Source organism: Phodopus roborovskii, unplaced genomic scaffold (assembly GCF_943737965.1).
Source record: "Phodopus roborovskii unplaced genomic scaffold, PHOROB, whole genome shotgun sequence".
NCBI lineage: Eukaryota > Metazoa > Chordata > Mammalia > Rodentia > Cricetidae > Phodopus > Phodopus roborovskii.
The window spans coordinates 908,255-924,768 of NW_026126442.1; the positions used below are offsets into that span (position 1 = coordinate 908,255).

Below are 16,514 nucleotides of genomic sequence, written 5' to 3' on the forward strand. Positions count from 1 at the left end.
TTGTCTGAGAGTTCACTAGAAGAGTCAACAGACCTCAGTTATGCTGGTTCTGCTCCAAGGCACCAGGCAGGCTTTGTTCTGCAAGGCCACATTCCCAGTTATTAAACTAATAGTAAGCATGATGCCTGGCTGTGGAGCCGCTTCCTAGCAACGAGTTTTAGACGGTGTGTTCTGATCGTTAATGGATAAGCACTTGCCTCTGCACATCCGTTCCCGCTGATTAAAACTTAACCTCACTTCAGGGAAATTTTAGTTTAGTCAAGGCCATTCTCAAACATCTTCCCCAGTTTTGAAACAAATTTATAAAGCCAAAGCCAGCCGTTGTGCCTGGAAGAAGGCAGGACATCTGGTCCTCAGCTGTCACTGTCAGCCTTGTTGACACCTGCATGCTCATCTGGCTTCCAGTTGTACAGGCCATGAGCACAACAGCTCTAGGCTCCCCCTCCTTCTGTGCTTGAGGTCTCTTCAGGGTCTTGGCTTGCTAAACTTTTACATTGCTGTTAGTGAGGGGCATAGAAAACACCCGCCTGCTCTTCTGCGGGGAACAAGGGAAGACACACACCGGAAACGCCCTCAGGGGCTGAGGGTAGAGACATTTCCTAAGATCTGTCACTTCCTTGAGTCCCACGTAGGAAATGCTGCCCAGGTCCCCTTCCTAGGGTTTCTGGGACCCACCTGGTGCATCCCTCACAAGCAAACCGCTTTTCTTCTCTGCACTACTCCCCCACGAGAGGGATCAAATCACTGGAGACTGATAAAGATGTGAAGGGTTGTGTCTGACTGATCGCAGCGTTCTTCCATGCCATGTCTGTTGTTATGCACATACATTTGTGCTTTGTCTGTAACGGTATAACATGAACCCGAAGAACTAAAACTGACCTAAGAAACCCTAAACTAGAAGTGAGGAGAACCACAGGAACAGCTCCCTGGGTGGGGGGTGGGGTGGATTTCCCACAGTTCTCTCTCTCTCTCTCTCTCTCTCTCTCTCTCTCTCTCTCTCTCTCTCTCTCTCTGTGTGTGTGTGTGTGTGTGTGTGTGTGTGTGCGCGCGCGCGCGCACGCGCGCGCACCCCTGTCCATCCATGTATGTGAGTCTCCTCCAGTATGTGAGTTTTCTTCTACATATACACAAAGGCCAGAAGAGGGCATCGGGTAGAAAGGAGCTAAGAACTTTCTCTCTTTAGTTCTAGCCGAAACTATAACCCATTTTCTTGCACCAAGAAGAGGGAGAACCGTGCAAAGAACATAAGCCAGAGTTGTGTGAAGAAATTAAGCAGAGGTCAGAGCAAGATGTGACTGGAGTGTATGAGTGAATCCGAGGGACAGTGAGAAATGAGGCCAGAGAGGTAAGGAAACACGACTTAAAGAGTTACTATAATACATCTGATCCTGGTTGTCTGAGTGGGATGGGAAGGCTTTAGAAAGTTCTACAGAATAAAAAACAGACTGCTTAAAAGGGTCACTATGATCACTTTATTGAAAGAGACCATAGAGGCTACTGGATGAAATAAAGGCCAATTAGGCAGCTACTTCAATAGTACAGGCAAGACAGAATGATGGACTGGGGTGACGGCAGTGGGGGTGGTTGAGTGGCCTCCATTTTTCTGAAATGTCAGCCATCTTCTGTGTGATTATTACCTTCTTATAAGTAGTGAGTCATTTTATCCTTATCCATCAGTTTGATTATGATGTCTAGGGTGTGATTTCTTTGAATTTGTTCTTCTTAGGGTGCACTCAGCATTCGGAGTGCTTTCCACTGCATTTGGGAAGTTGTCAGGTACCAGTCTCTTGATCATTTTCTGCTCTCTAATTCTCTTCTCCCTCTAGGAATCCAACTATGCATGCATCAGACACTGAACGACCCACTTAATTTCTTCTCATCTTCCCTCCATCTCTTGTTCTTGGGACTAAGTTATTTTTATCGACTTGGCTTCAAGAATTTTATCATTTCTAATGTGTACAATGTTTTAACATGGACTGCCCATGTTAGGCTGCCCATTTGGTTCTATTTCTATAGTTTCCATTTCTCCTGCTGCAGTGACAAGCCATATCCTAGGGGTGGGGACCAGCTTGTCCTGGGTCTATTGTAAAGTGAAAATGTATTAGTCATGAAGAGATTAGAAAATGCAATCAATTATCAAGATGAAAAGCAGTCATTAGAAATCCTTGCCAGGATTACCCAGATGTTGGAATTAGCAGACTAAGACATTAAAGCATTTGTCATACATACATTTAATCATATAAAAGGAAAGTGTGGTGACATTGATGAAACAGATGTGTGATCTCAGTAGATCTTCAAGTAACTTAAATTTATGCCAGAAAAGACAGAGTAGCATTCCTTACATTGAGTACACACACACACACACACACACACACACACACGCGTGCGCGCAGTTAGCACTCTAATCACAAAATTCATGTGCATTTCATACATTCAAAATCTGTCCAGCATGTAAGGAAAAAGGAAGATGTTACTCATAACTGGAAAACATCAATATAAATATATAGAGAGGTGACATAATTATCAAATAAGGACATTAAATAGCCATTATAAAAACAATAAATGTTATGAAGAATATAAAGGGGGAGGCATAGGTGTTATGAGGAGGGGAATGGAGACATCGAAAGACACAAAGAGCGCATCTATAATTGAAAAATAAAAGGCGCTTGGGCGCTCTGGAAGCTAAGGTAGTAAGATTTCAAGTTTGATGCCAGCATGAGCTACATAGGGAGACCCTGCATCAAAAGGATATGAAAAAGGATAGGATCATAGGGAAAAATATTTATGGGTGGGGGCTGGAGACATAGCTCAGTGATACAGCACCTGCTTACCATGTGTGAAGCCCTGGGTTCAAGTCTAAAATCGAGGGAGAGGGACTTAATGAGTTTTCTCTAACTAGAATACAGAGAGATGGCTCTTTGCCTCAAACAATTACTGGTGACTAAATATTTTTAAAGCACTGTATTGATCTCCAATCATCAATCATTTTAAGTGAAACATTACACCAGCATTGTAAGACAGAAATAGAGTGTGAGTGGGTGCCACACTGAACCACATAATATCTTCTAACAGCTACAGTTTAAGAAGCTAAAAAGAATAGTGGCAGATAAACGTTATACATGTGTCAGGGCACAGGCTGCACAGTCCCAACAGTGAATCCTATTGGTGTCAGTTCAGGCTTGCTCATTGCCGCAGATGTGGAGGACATTGGTAGAGGTGAGGTTGTGCACATGTACTTTCTGTACCTTCCATTCAACTTTGCTATGGGCTTAAAACTGTCCTGAAAAGTAAAGCCTTAGTGGAAAGGGGAAGAGGGTGGGGTAGCAACGATGCAATACAGTGCTCATGTATAAAAACCTCAAAAATGTGTTTAAAAGACAAGTCTATTGTTTTAAAGAAGTACAAAGTAGTGAGGGCAGGGTGGGAAATAAGTTCAGCCAGTTAGTCCCATAGCCCAAATTAAGAGCTCTCAGTTTTTAGAGTGTTCACATTATACACTGTGTCAAGTACTTACTGCCTTAGACATTCTAAATACAATATGCCGCTGGGTGGCTGTAATTCAGCACTCGATCAGGAAATCAAGGCCAGCCTCGGTGTCTCATAAGTTCAAGGTCAGTCTGAGCTATGTGAGATCCTGTCTCCAAAATACAAATATAAATAAATAAACACAATATGTTCAGTAATCTTATCAAGAAGGCCTGTGTGTGTGTGTGTGTGTGTGTGTGTGTGTGTGTGTGTGTGTGTGTGTGTGTGTGTGTGGCCTCAGAAGTAAGATGTCTTCACCCATAGACACAGGGCTAGCTGGGAATAGTGTGCAATCTGGACTCAGGAGTGTGTCAAGACCTTGCTCTTTCCATTAGAGTCATTGCTACCATCTGACCATTAGAGGAAAGCTAACTGTATTTAGTGATCTGAACAGAGGAAACTGGAAATAAGCAATATTCACTTCTGAACAGAAATGTAAGTTAACTCTAAAATGTATTCGCTATCTGTTCAAGGGCTGTGCAGACGGGAAGAGAGGAGGGGCTACTACGCAGTGAGTTAGCTTTGATTAGTAGACCCTCTGGTACATTCTCCACAGTAGATGCTACAGTGGTGTGGGAGGACCCACCTCCAAATCCTCTCCAGCAATCTGAATTTCAAGGTTCTCCAAGCCTAGTCATACAAGTTGCTCTGTCCTTTTCCCTGGGTGGAATAGGCATTAACAGGGCGTGAATGGCACAGCGAGGCGACCCTGTGAGTTCTTAGCCTTTCAGCAAAACCCTTTGACTTCGAAAGGAGGCCAGAAGACACGCCTTCTTTAGGTCGAGGCAGCACTTGGACAGGATATTGAGTATCCAGGAGGACGCAGGTAGGGATGCACCCCCTGCGGTTCGGCTGTGACTTAGACTTTGGACTTCAGACCGACCTGTGGAGCAGTCGCCTCTGAGCCGCGGAGCCCCCAATTACCCAGGCAGGCGGCAGAGGCGCTCCAAAGGGGTCTCCCGCCTCTGACTTCCCGTTTGGAGGACGCTGCCCGGGAGCCTGAGGCCGAAGGCGACACACAGCTGGCCCATAACAAAGAGCCAGGGTCCAGGGCGCGTTGCCGCCCCCCGGGAGGTTTTGGAAACTCTGAGCGGCCAGGGCGGGGCTTCGGAGCGCCGCAGCCAATCACCAGAGGTCCAAAGAGCTGGGGGCGGGGTCTGGTGCCAGCGGCTGCAGCGGCCAGGCTGGGTCCGAGCATCCCGCGGCTTCGGACCCGCCCGGCCCGGACATGGCGAGCGTCCGGGCCTCCCCGCGAGGCGCGCTGCTGCTTCTTCTGGCCGCGGCGAGGGTTGCGGAGGTGGCGGGGGGCCTGGCCCCAGGCAGCGCGGGTGAGTAGCTGCGGGAGCCACGGGCGGGGCAGTCCCGAGCGGGCGCCTCAGCGCTCCAAGATGGCGCGGGGCCGGGGGCGGGGTGCGCGCGCCCCCAGACCCGTGAACGGCGTGGACCCTTGCGGGTCTGGAGCGCCGAGCGGGGCCGGGACCCGAAGGCTGCTCCTCCCGCTCGCCTTCTCTGTGCTGAAGCTCTTCTGAACTCGGGGGTGGTGACTTGCGTTCGAGGCCTTGCTCTGTCACCTCCCAGATGGGCCCCCTTGCCCTGCCCCACCCTGGTGCCGGCCCGGGTCCCTGTCAGTAAGCAGGGAGGTGCCTGGGCTCCGGATAGTCCCGCCGAGTCGTAGGTGCAGCCCTCTTACCGCTGCCTCGCCAGTTGTTGTCACTTTTTATTTGACTGACTTGGCCTGAGTAGCGGCGAGCTCCACAAGACTGCAGTGTGGGTGCACTATCCTTCTGATCCCAGGCTGGTGGGACTGGGTGACTACAAAACCGGTAAATGACCCCGGGGCCGGCCGACTTGAGGAGAGATGTGTTCTTGGCCTCTCTTAGAGCAGTGACATCAGAGATGGATAGGAAGTTTGGCCGCTTATGATTGTCCCGCACATGCTTAGCTTTCGTACTTGACACTAACTTCTGCTTCCCGGGAAACTTCTGCTTCCCGGGCTGAGTGAGTGGTGGCGGCATAAGACAGGAGCTCGAAGTAGTTCCAATTCAGGCAATTCAGAAGAGAGGTAGGTGCGAGCAGGGCTGCATGTGCATAGAGGAGGGGGTGACATTCACCTAGGAGATGAGAAAGACCAAGCGTCGTCTACCTATACTAACCAAAAGATGACTAGCATTTGTGTGATGGGAGTAATGGAGTGTTGCATATAGGGTGAAGCACCTAGGGAAAAACAAACTCAGTCTGAACAAGGTTTTTAAGAAAGTTTGTAATATTAAAATTGAGGCTTTTGTGTTTTGTTTTATTTTTAAGGCATTTGAAGAAGGGAGGTATTTGTCAGGATGAGTTAACCAATTGAGTTCTACAATTTAGCTATACACTAATAAGGAAACTAATAGAAAAGGAAAGAAAGAATAATTCAGCCTACCTTTCTGTGTTCTAGTTAGCCCAAAGACAGAATCTGTAGAATACTAGTCCTTTCTTTCACTGTTGTAGAGTAGGGCCTTTAGGAAAGCTTCAGCGTGTTATTTAGCCTTGATCTTTTTAGTTTAATATTCACATTCATATATACATATGTGTATATATGGTACCTTCTAGATCAGAGATTCTTAAACCTGTGGGACAAAACGGGCCCATTGGAAAAACACACAGATATTTACATTACGGTTCATAACAGCACAATTACATTTATGAAGTAGCAATGAAATAATTTTATGGTAGGGTGAACCACAACATGAGGACCTGTATTAAAGGTTTGCAACAGTAGGAAGGTTGAGAGCCTCTCTTTGAGATTTTACTGTGAGGATTACTGAGGTACCTATGTATAGCATTTAGCAAAGCAGACGCCAAAGTGTTAGCTCTTAAATATATTTGGACAAGCCAGGAGTAGTGTTTTACATCTGTACTTCCTGGAAAGCTAAGGCAGGAGTATTGCCAGAAGGCCCAGGACAGCCTGGCTCAAAGAATGATACGCAATCCCAAGTAATCAAAATAAATAAATAAATAAATAATGGAAACCAGAAAAGGAGAAACAACAACAACAGCAAAACAAAAACAATGTGTGGATGTGAATGAAACACATTGTAGCCATCTTATAAATTCACAGTGAAAGGTCTAAGGAGTCCTTTGACAAAGACACTGAGGAGCTAAGAGCTTGGCTGCTGGGTGTGAGTTTCTTTGGGGTTGATAGAAATGTTACATAATTAAATATGCTGAAAAGAACTGAATGAATACACTTTAAAAGGATGAGCTTCATAAGATGTGATTTATAGCTCAATAAAACACCTATGGAGAGAAAAAGTTGTTTACTTTTTAACTTTTTTTTTTAAACACACTGAACTAGTTATATCCAGTAGCCCCTTCCATCTCTAAGACATCTGTGATTTCATATAGTTTGCATTGTTTGATAAAAAGAGTAATTCCAAGTTTGATTATAATTTGAGTCTCATACTAAATTCTGGAAAGCATATAGTGGGGTTTCTTATGTGAAGGCCATTGAATAATATAATGGACAAAAGCTTCCAGTATGAATTTGTAGAAGGTCTGAAGCAGAAATTGAGAACACAATTATGAAATTGTGTTTCAGTGAAGGCCTGGTTTGTAGTCCTGTTCAGACGGTCTTGTTTCCCCCTCATTATCCCCATCCAAGATTGTCTCCGCTGGTACAAAGCTTTCCAGGTCACTGACCCCTTCTGCAATATCTGCCCTGACTATTCTGTTCTTGGGGGTGAAGGTAGGAGAGTGCTGCAGCCTGCTCAGTGATGATCTCATTGAGCATGGCATAAGAACCCATACTGCAGGCTCCAGGTCTCTGTCTTACGGCACCTTAGTGGCTCTGTTTCTGTTTAAGTTATTTCATAATAATAGGAAAGAGAGGGAGATGGGTAACATTAAGGGCCAAGTTTGAAGGAGTTGACATTTGAGGATTATGTAATAGCCTAGAATCCAGAAAAAGAATGTCATGAATTTTAATTTAGAAAAAGGAAACGCCTATTTGGAGGAAAGTAATAAAAAGCAGATTTTCTTCCCACTGACTATCTTGGCCTGTGATGTAGAAAGAGTCAGGGCTAGTGATAGACCAGATGTGACAATTCATCCTAGTATACTATTGGAGTTCCTCTAGTTAGGGCTAGTGATAGACCAGATCCAACAGTTTATCCTGGTATACTGGTAGTTGGAGTCCCTGTCTTGCATTCATAGGCTCAAGCAGTCTTTCATTATGCCTACTTTTCACTGTTTAACACTCCTAGAAGAAAGTGAGACGATGTCAAGTAGATGAGTTTCCTTATTATAAATGTGACTTTTTAAGAGGCAAGACGGTTTGGATTGAGGATTGTTTATTTAGGAAATGCAGGGTCTTGATAGGCACAGAGCTGATGCCTTCAGCTTACATTCTGGGGGAAGAGAAATCTGTAATAAATGAATGAAATGATTTCAAAGTATAAGTCTGGTATGAAGAAACTGAATCACATGCTAACAGAACTATGTGAGGGAGGGTGTTTCTTTTGTAGAGTTGACAAGAGCAGCCTCTTGGAGAAGGAGAAGTTAGGAGTGAAGATGGAAGGCAGTGAAGGTACTATCCATATGAAAGGTGGGCTGGGGTTCAGGAAGAACACAACCAACTGTAAGACATAAGGATCAGAAAGCTTCTCTGGTTGAAACGTAGTGAGCCATAGTGTAGGCTAGCGCTAGGTGGTGCCTAGCTTTGCTGGAACCATCTGATTTTATTCTGTGTGTGACTAAAAATCAAGAATTTTACATAAGGGAGTTATGGCTTGGTTTATGTTTTAACCACTGAGCCATCTCTCCAGCCCCATTGATTGATATTTCAGATCACTCTTGTTGGAACCTGAAATAAAATGAAAATAAAACAGTCATTATATATAAAAGAGTAAAGGGTAAGTAGAAATCCATTACAGTGTTTCAAACAGAAGCCAGGTATGGGTGACCCACACCTTTAATACCAGCCCTAGGGAGGCTAAAGCAGAGGCAAAGGCAGATGGAGCTGTGTGAGTTCAAGGCTGACCTGGTCTACACAGGGAGTTCCGGGACAGCCAGGGCTGCAGAAGGAGACCCTTTCTCAAAAACAAAACAACAGAACCACAACCATAGAACCCCAGTCTCTCTCTCTCTCTCTCTCTCTCTCTCTCTCTCTCTCTCTCTCTCTCTCACACACACACACACACACACACACACACACACACACACACACGAGTGCTTTGTATGCTTACATGCTATAAGAGGGCATCAGATCCCATTATATGATTGTGAGCCACCCTGTGGTTGCTGGGAATTGAACTCAAGATCTCTGGAAGAGCAGTCAGTGCTCTTAACTGTTACCATTTCTCTAGCTCTGAACCCCAATATTTCAAACAAGATAATGGTGACTTGGGAAAGTAGTTGTGGAAATAGAAGGGAGTCAAGATATCTTTTTGATGGATTGATATGGGAAATAATGGAAGGAAGAATTATGGAATTATGTGTTATTGCTTGTTTTTTGTCTTTAATGGCTTGGCAAAAGTAATGCCCTTTTCTAAGCTAGGATAGGTGGGGGGAAGCAGTACTGAGGAAAATTGGCAGGTGAGGCAGGAACAGAGTCAGAAGTTTCATTTGGGGGCTGAGGATGTAGCTCAATGGTGGAGCATCTGGAATGCATAAAGTCTGGGTTCAGTCACCAACACTGGAAACGGTGGGGGCCAAAGACACAGGAAAGAGAAAAGTTCCATGTTTGTATATGTTTAAGGCAGATATTAGGAGTGACTGACTACCCCAAGTATTTGTTAAGCTGCTAATAGTGCTGGAAATCACAGCCCAGGTAACAAAGTGGTGTGGAAAAGTAGACGTGTTCTGTATTTTTGTGTGGCTTACAGGTTAGGAGGAAACTCAGACTTTTAACATTTCAGAAATTTAAGCAAAGAGGCTTGTACTGGTTATATCAGCACTAAGTAGGTAGAGAGGCCATGGGTTTCAAATTTGAGACCAGTCTGGGCCACCTAACAAAACAGGTAAATCACCAAGAATTGTAAAATGTCTACATTGCGAATACAAGGTTTAATTAGCACATTTTGATTTAAATTTCAAGTCTAAAGAATGTATTTGAGGAAAAACTGACTTCAAGCGTGTAGCACGTGATGTAGCAAATGCTACAAAGCTTGGAAATAACATGGACATTGCCAAGATTCAGGCATGGTAGTATATGCTTATAGCTCCAACACTCAGTGGGTAGTGTTGGGAGAAGTGCAAGTTTGAAGCCCACCTGGGCATATAGAAAATTCCAAGCTATCCTGGGACTTTGTGGGAGGATCAAAAGCAAGTGGGTAGGGGTGGCACACAGCAGACAACTAGAGGTAGTTCAGTCAATAAAGTGCCTGTCATGCATGCATAGGCACCTGAGTTCAGATCGCTAGCACTCACATAAAAAGTTGTACACCAGCATATGTCTGTAATACTAGTACTGGGTCCTGGGTGTGTGAATGAAGACGTGGATCCCTGGAACTCACTGGTAAGGTCCAGGCTCAGAGAGAGACTCTGTCTCAAAGAAAAGGAGAGTGAGAAAGACCTCAGACATCAATCTCTGACCTTCACCAACATGTGCACACACATATAAATGAATGTTTAGAAAAAAAGTCATATGTAATAGCATATACCTGAATACTAGCACTTGGAAGATGAAGGCAAGAAGACTAGTAATTTAAGTCATTCTTTTCTTTATAGTGAGTTGGAGGTTAGAATGGGCTATCTATACCCCTGTGTCAACAATATTGAAAGACATTCTAACCATGAAATATGTCATTGGGAACTAAATTCTACACTGTTAGATCCTTTGTTTATAACAGGAGCCCTAGAGAATGAGGATGGAAATTACCCCAGAATACTGACTACTGGTGTCTAGAAGAGTCTTCAGAAGAGTCACCGTTACTTGTTTCATAATGATGAATATCTGGGTTAAGTGCTTTTGATAACAAGGAATAGAAACAAGAAAGCATCTAAGAGGAAAGTGGAAAATTGCCAAGAAGCAAGCCTGTGTTAAAGAGTCCTTCCCTCCTTTGCTGCTGCTCTGTGTGCATTCCTTATGCTTCTTTGTTCCTATAGTTTCTGTGCTCTCATCAGCATCCCTAATTCCAAATCTCTTGACCCTGTAAGCCTATCAGCAGTGGCTGTTTACCTTTTGAGCAATATGTGTGTGTGTGTGTGTGTGTGTGTGTGTGTGTGTGTGTGTGTGTGTGTATCACCATAATGTCGTACTGAGAAGATGAAGTGAGAAAAAGTGTCCTGTACTTCCTTTACTATTAAACGAGAATTATGGGGCTGGAGGAATTGCTCAGTGGTTAAGGGCATTTGTAGCTCTTCCAGAGGGCCCAAATTCTAGTCTTAGTACCCACATTAGGAATCTCAAAACCACCTGTAACTCCAGCTGCAGTTGATCTGACACCCAGTTCTTGCCTCTGTAAGCACCCACCTATATATAACATATACACAAAGACATTCACACCCATAAACATTAAGTAAATCAAATTTAAATGCATGAAATAACAGAGCTATGTTAATTCTTACTCAGTGAGCATTTTTTGACAGAACAGTATAGCAGAGGCTTACAGTCGGTCTCTGACACCAGAACTCATGTAAAACAACCGGAGAAGAGCCAAGGCTGAAAAGTTCCACTTCTGTCACTTTGCTTAACCAGAAAATCGACAGCCAAATTAGAGAAGAAAGACTTACTGTGGGCCCAGGTGGGATCCGTTAAATGTACATTTTCCTCACTAAAATAATTTAAAGTTTAAAGAAGGGAAAACTAGGAAAAGATTTGGAAATTTTAGAGTTCAGCCAACAGGAGATAGGTGGCTGACTAAGAGTGGCATCACCATATCTCTAAAACTGGGGAACAATTAATGTGGAAGTTGTACTGGTATTAGAACCAAACGAGGACATTGCAGTGTTGACAAGCAGTGGGGGTGATCTGTAATGCAGAAACAAACACTGTGTATCCCGTCATATGCATGTGTACACAGGTGGAGCAGTGTGACAAGATGTTAGCAATATTGAGTATGTGTTGGGTATATAGTTAAGCACTTACTTTAGGCTCTTCCTTGGCTGATAAACTATATGAATAAATGCCTATCGTTATGTCTTTGTTTTGGGGAGACTAAAGAGGCTTTTAAATGATATTTTCAGACAGTATTGCCTTGTAGCCCAGACTTGCCTTCCACTCATAATGACCCTCCTGGGTGCTAAGAGGCCTGTAGCACAGTGCCCAGCTTATATATTTTTTAAGGAGTAAGTGTGACAGTTTGCATGACTAACTATATTTATAAGTTAAAGCTGCAGTTGTCATTTAAATATTTTTAGTGATTATCACTTTCTAAGTTTTCTTAAAAGACAAACTTCATTTTAAGATTTCAAATGCTAAAAATAAGATTCTATTTCTTTAAATTTATTTTTATTTGTAATTCCAGTATTAGCCCAGATTTTGTTTTTTCCCTATCAGTAGTATTTATTAGCTGGTCTATTTTGTTTAGCATAGAAAACAGGATATGAATATATATATACATCATATATATGTATATATAATATATATGTATATTCTGTTTTAGTAGTTCTTTAAGATATAATTATTAGATGGCCTATTTTTTTAGCATAGAAAACAGGAATGGCTTTGCAATGACAAAGTTGAATTATAGCTTTTGGGAGGCTTCTGAGGCAAAATCCCTTTTGACTTCAAAAAGCCTCTAATTCTGGGGTTATTTATTTTTAGATTATGGTGTGAATTTGCCTCTTGAAATGCTAGCTGGTCTTAGCAATTGCATTTTCCTAGTGTAGCTAGAGCATGTGTCTGTGCTCACTTGCCTCTCTATAGTTTGCATGTGGTCTCCAGCAGAGCCAGGCCTTAGTGTTTCATATTATTGTATAATTCTTCTCAAATAGTCCCAGGCTACACCAGTTCTTTCTTAGAACCAGCAAACATGGCCTTTAGCAATTCCCTTTTGGTTTTTATTAATTTTATAATCAGAGTCTGAGACTAAGACTGCAAGATGACATCTGTATCTTTTTAATGAGGATAAAACCTATGCTTTTTACTCTCATGTCAATATCAGGTTTTATTTTGAACTTTTCTCTCCTTGTCCAGTTCAATTTTATGACAATAAGCAGAGTTTTAAACTACAACAAATTAGGTGAACAAATAGGCAAATTAGAGTCAAAATATAAAACAAAATGTTTATGGAATAACTTGCCTTATAGAAAACATTAAGCACTGCATTTTTGTCCCCCTCCTCCACCACCTCAGTTATAGCTGGGTGATGACACAGTTAACCCATTTTAATTATTCTAAAAAAAGATACAGACCTTTAATTACTACTTTAATTGCATTCAGATTTTTCATATCTGTAGTGAAGGCATATGAATTGAGTATGGGTATACACATATTTCTTGAAAAGGCTATAGTGTTAAAGATTATAGTAAGTTTTTTTGTTTAAAAGTAGGAAAAGTGTGCACTAATGCAGTAATGTCTGCCATTCACAAGAGCAGGGGGCGGGGGGAGACGACAGCATGATGGGGCAGCGGCTCCCAGGCCTGTTGGTAGAGGTGGCTGTTCTCCCGGGGCGGAAGAGTACTGTTAGAAAGGAATGCTCTGTTGAGAGGGGAAAGGGGTCATTACTGCAAGACTTCAAGCTGCTCTCTTTCATCCTGTTCTGTCAGAAGTACCAGAAAAGGCTTGTGGAAAAGCTAGAAGGAAATATGCCAGAATGTCACCAGAGATTGTGGTGGGACAATTGGAGTAGAAATTGTTTTTCTTTTCATCTTTATTTTCCAAATTTTGTGGTTTCTTTCTTTTTGCGTATATATATTTTGTTTAATTGTAGCTTTGTGCCAATATAAAAACACAACTGTCACATCAAAAAGTAGTTTATTCTGAAGCCACATATAAGTGGCCGTGGCCTAGGAACATAGATTTAGGTTACCCCAAATTCTGTGTTCTAACGCTGTAACAATTTGGTGAAGTTTTTATAGCAACAGAACAAAGAAAGTCATAAATCACAGCACTTTCAAATACATTGGCGGAAGCATTAAGTAGGTGGGTTAAAGGAAAGCAGTAACTCCTGTATGCCCTCAGATGCTATATAATGGTGTTCTTAGCCTTCAGGTTCGTGAAAACTAGGGTTTTGTTAAGTTAATACATTCCGAAAAGTCACAGGGTGTTTAGGGGCTACAATTAGCCCAGGATAAATTGTAATTAGACCCTGGACTTGCAATATTCCACCTTGTGCACTATCAATGATGCAAACTGTTAATCAGCATTTCAGAAGGGTCGGTTAAAGGTACATTTTCTTCCTGGAAACTTCTCATTTGGAAGTTACTCCACAATAAATTTGACCTTCACTATTAAAAGTAAAAGGGAGGGGGGCTTCTGTATTTATATTTTAAATAAAACCTCCAATTGCTATCAGTTTTAATTAGAGTACGTTTTGTGACTTTTAAATAGACCTTTGCTTCAAGGAACTTTTTTTTTTTTTTTTTTCAAAAATTCCTAGGCCCAGATCAGACTCTTGTCTGCCTGATTGTTTTCTTTCTGTTAAGCCCATTTATTGGAACCATATGTTACCCTGAGTTATCTTTGCTCAAATCAGCCGGGTTTTCTGCCCTCATATGACCTTTGTGTTAGAGGGTAGAAGAAAGTGCCAGCTCCTAGAACACTTCAGAAGAGCACATTAGGTCAGGCAGGGGGCCTTCCCCTTGCAGTGGGACTGCAGACAGAGAGCTTTTGGACATGTGGGGGACAGTGGATCTCAGGAATGCTTGGGCCTTCCCTGAAGTTAGAGGACTGAGAAAGTAAGACTAGCACTTTCACCCTTGTAATCAAGGCATTATTTTTTCCCCTCTTAAAACATAATGTGTGTGTGTGTGGTGTATTTAGACTTTTCTTGTCATTTTTAGATTTAAAAATTTCCCCTCAAACTCCCTCTGTAACTCAAGCTGGAATTTAACTCCTTTTTGTCCCTTCTGCTCCAGATCTCCAGTGCTGGGATTGCAGGTCTGCATCACACACCAGGCTGTGCTGGGATTGCAGGTCTACACTACACCAGGCTGTGCTGGGATTGCAGGTCTACACTACACAGGCTGTGTTTGAGAGTCTCTAAGTCACACATTGAGAACTTACAGAAGCTTTTCACATAGAATCCCCATGAAAAAGCTCACCCACAGTAGTCCTTCATGAAAATGAATTGTTCAGTAACACCACAGGTCTCACCATTGCTTTCTGGAGAAATTTTTTCTAGTGTTGAGCTTAGCAGCCTTTTAAGTTAAGATCTAAGAGTTCCCTTTTTTTGGTTGCTTGTTTGTTCATTATTTTCTCCTCCAATACTAATCCTATATTCAATTTAAAAATCAGTTTTTAATCTCATTTATATACAAGAATTATAGATTTTATTTGAATGGAAGATTATGTTGTATATATTACTACATGTGCAAACATACCTAGTTTTACATATAGTTAAGTCATTGTACCAGATGTAGTTGTCTGAAATGTAAGTTTAAAAAAGAAGCCTGTTTGAACACAAGTTTTAAAATCTTGCGTACAACTGGGCTGTGGCGATGCATGGCTTTAAACCCAGAACTCAGGAGGCAGAGGCACGTGGGTCTCTGTAAGTTTGAGGACAACCTGGTCTACAAAGCGAGTTCCAGGACAGCCAGGGCTACACAGAGAAACCCTGTTTTGGAAAACCAAAAGCCAAAACAAACAACATCTAAAAACATGTCTACATTTCTTAAAGGGGCCCATTCAGACTTTGACAGTTCCAGCTCAAGCCCACATGACACATCCCAATCCTGTTATCATACCCGGTCTGTTTCACATAGAAGGTAGCTGCTGTCACCTTCCCTTCTCATTTAGCACGGTTTTTAAATGCTTTCCTTGGCTAGGATTTTATCCTCCTACAACAGTTGCTTTTCATAAAGGCTTTTCATGAAACTGCTTTTCATAAAAGGCACTGAGCTCTTCACTGACCCACAAAGTCAGCAAGACAAAGCCTGGCACCTCTTTCTTCATTCTGTCTCTTTACTTTGGATGACTTCTGCTTGACTCTAGGCATGTTAATCACTCAAAGTGTACCTGTTTTCTTTCAAGACTGAAGTCACAGAGAGTAGGAACAGCCAAACCTTCCAGGACCGCCCCCTTTTCTCTCTGTCCCCTGCAGCCAAAGCAATTACCCTTTAGGAACCAGATTGGTCCTCTGGAGCTTGTGACAGCTCTGACAAGTTCTTAGGACCCTCTTTGGGAAGAGAAAACAGACAACACTCATCCAGACCACACCTTAACCAGGGCTGATTAATTATATAACCTCTTGGCCACTGCTTCAATACCTTCTCTGTTTAAACTGAAAGCTATCGGTACCCTAAAGGCAAACTTGAAGTCATTGAACCCTTTTGTTTGTTTCTCTTTCAAGCACATTTATTAGCTGTGTATTTTTTATTATTATCTCTTTAATTGTTGTATTAAGATAGGTGACCAAGCCTAACCAGCCTTGGTGCTGCCAGAGCCTTAAGTATTTTTCCCTAAAACTCTAGTTATATTGCCACAGGACTGTAATTTACCTGAAGTTAAAGAACACAATTCGTTGTTCACTACTCTGTCTCCTTCTTGAAACTCAGGGCCCTCTCTTGAACCTACATCTTCCATCAACCACCTCATTTCACTGTGTTCTGCTTGACCTCCACTTGGTTATACTACGGTCCAGTTCTGCCATACCCACCTAGGGTCTGCACAAATTTGCAGGCTAAAGTGCATAGAGCTAACAAGACAGCTTACTACATAAGCCAGCCTTACTTCAGGTCCTTTGAGTACAGTGGAGCCATTCTTAGCTCATGGTGACCTTATCTAGGAAATTGAGGACATTGGACAGTCAGTCACCAAAGTCCCCTGAGCCAGTGGATTTTGAGTGTGATATCTCATGCCCAAGAATAAGAAACACTAACAAGGATTAACTGGAACAAACAGGTCTATT

The 16,514-nt window shown here is 42.5% G+C and overlaps 1 protein-coding gene across 1 annotated transcript in view; it reads left to right on the forward strand.

Moving 5' to 3' along the window:
* Positions 1 to 4,665: 4,665 nt before the first annotated feature.
* The window catches only part of Reck (reversion inducing cysteine rich protein with kazal motifs), a 70,995-nt gene continuing 59,146 nt past the window's right edge, over positions 4,666 to 16,514 (forward strand). Inside the window, exon 1 of the mRNA XM_051187679.1 lies at positions 4,666 to 4,853. Coding sequence (XP_051043636.1) covers positions 4,754 to 4,853 — 100 coding nt within the window. The 5' untranslated portion in view covers positions 4,666 to 4,753. The remainder of the gene's footprint in view (positions 4,854 to 16,514) is intronic.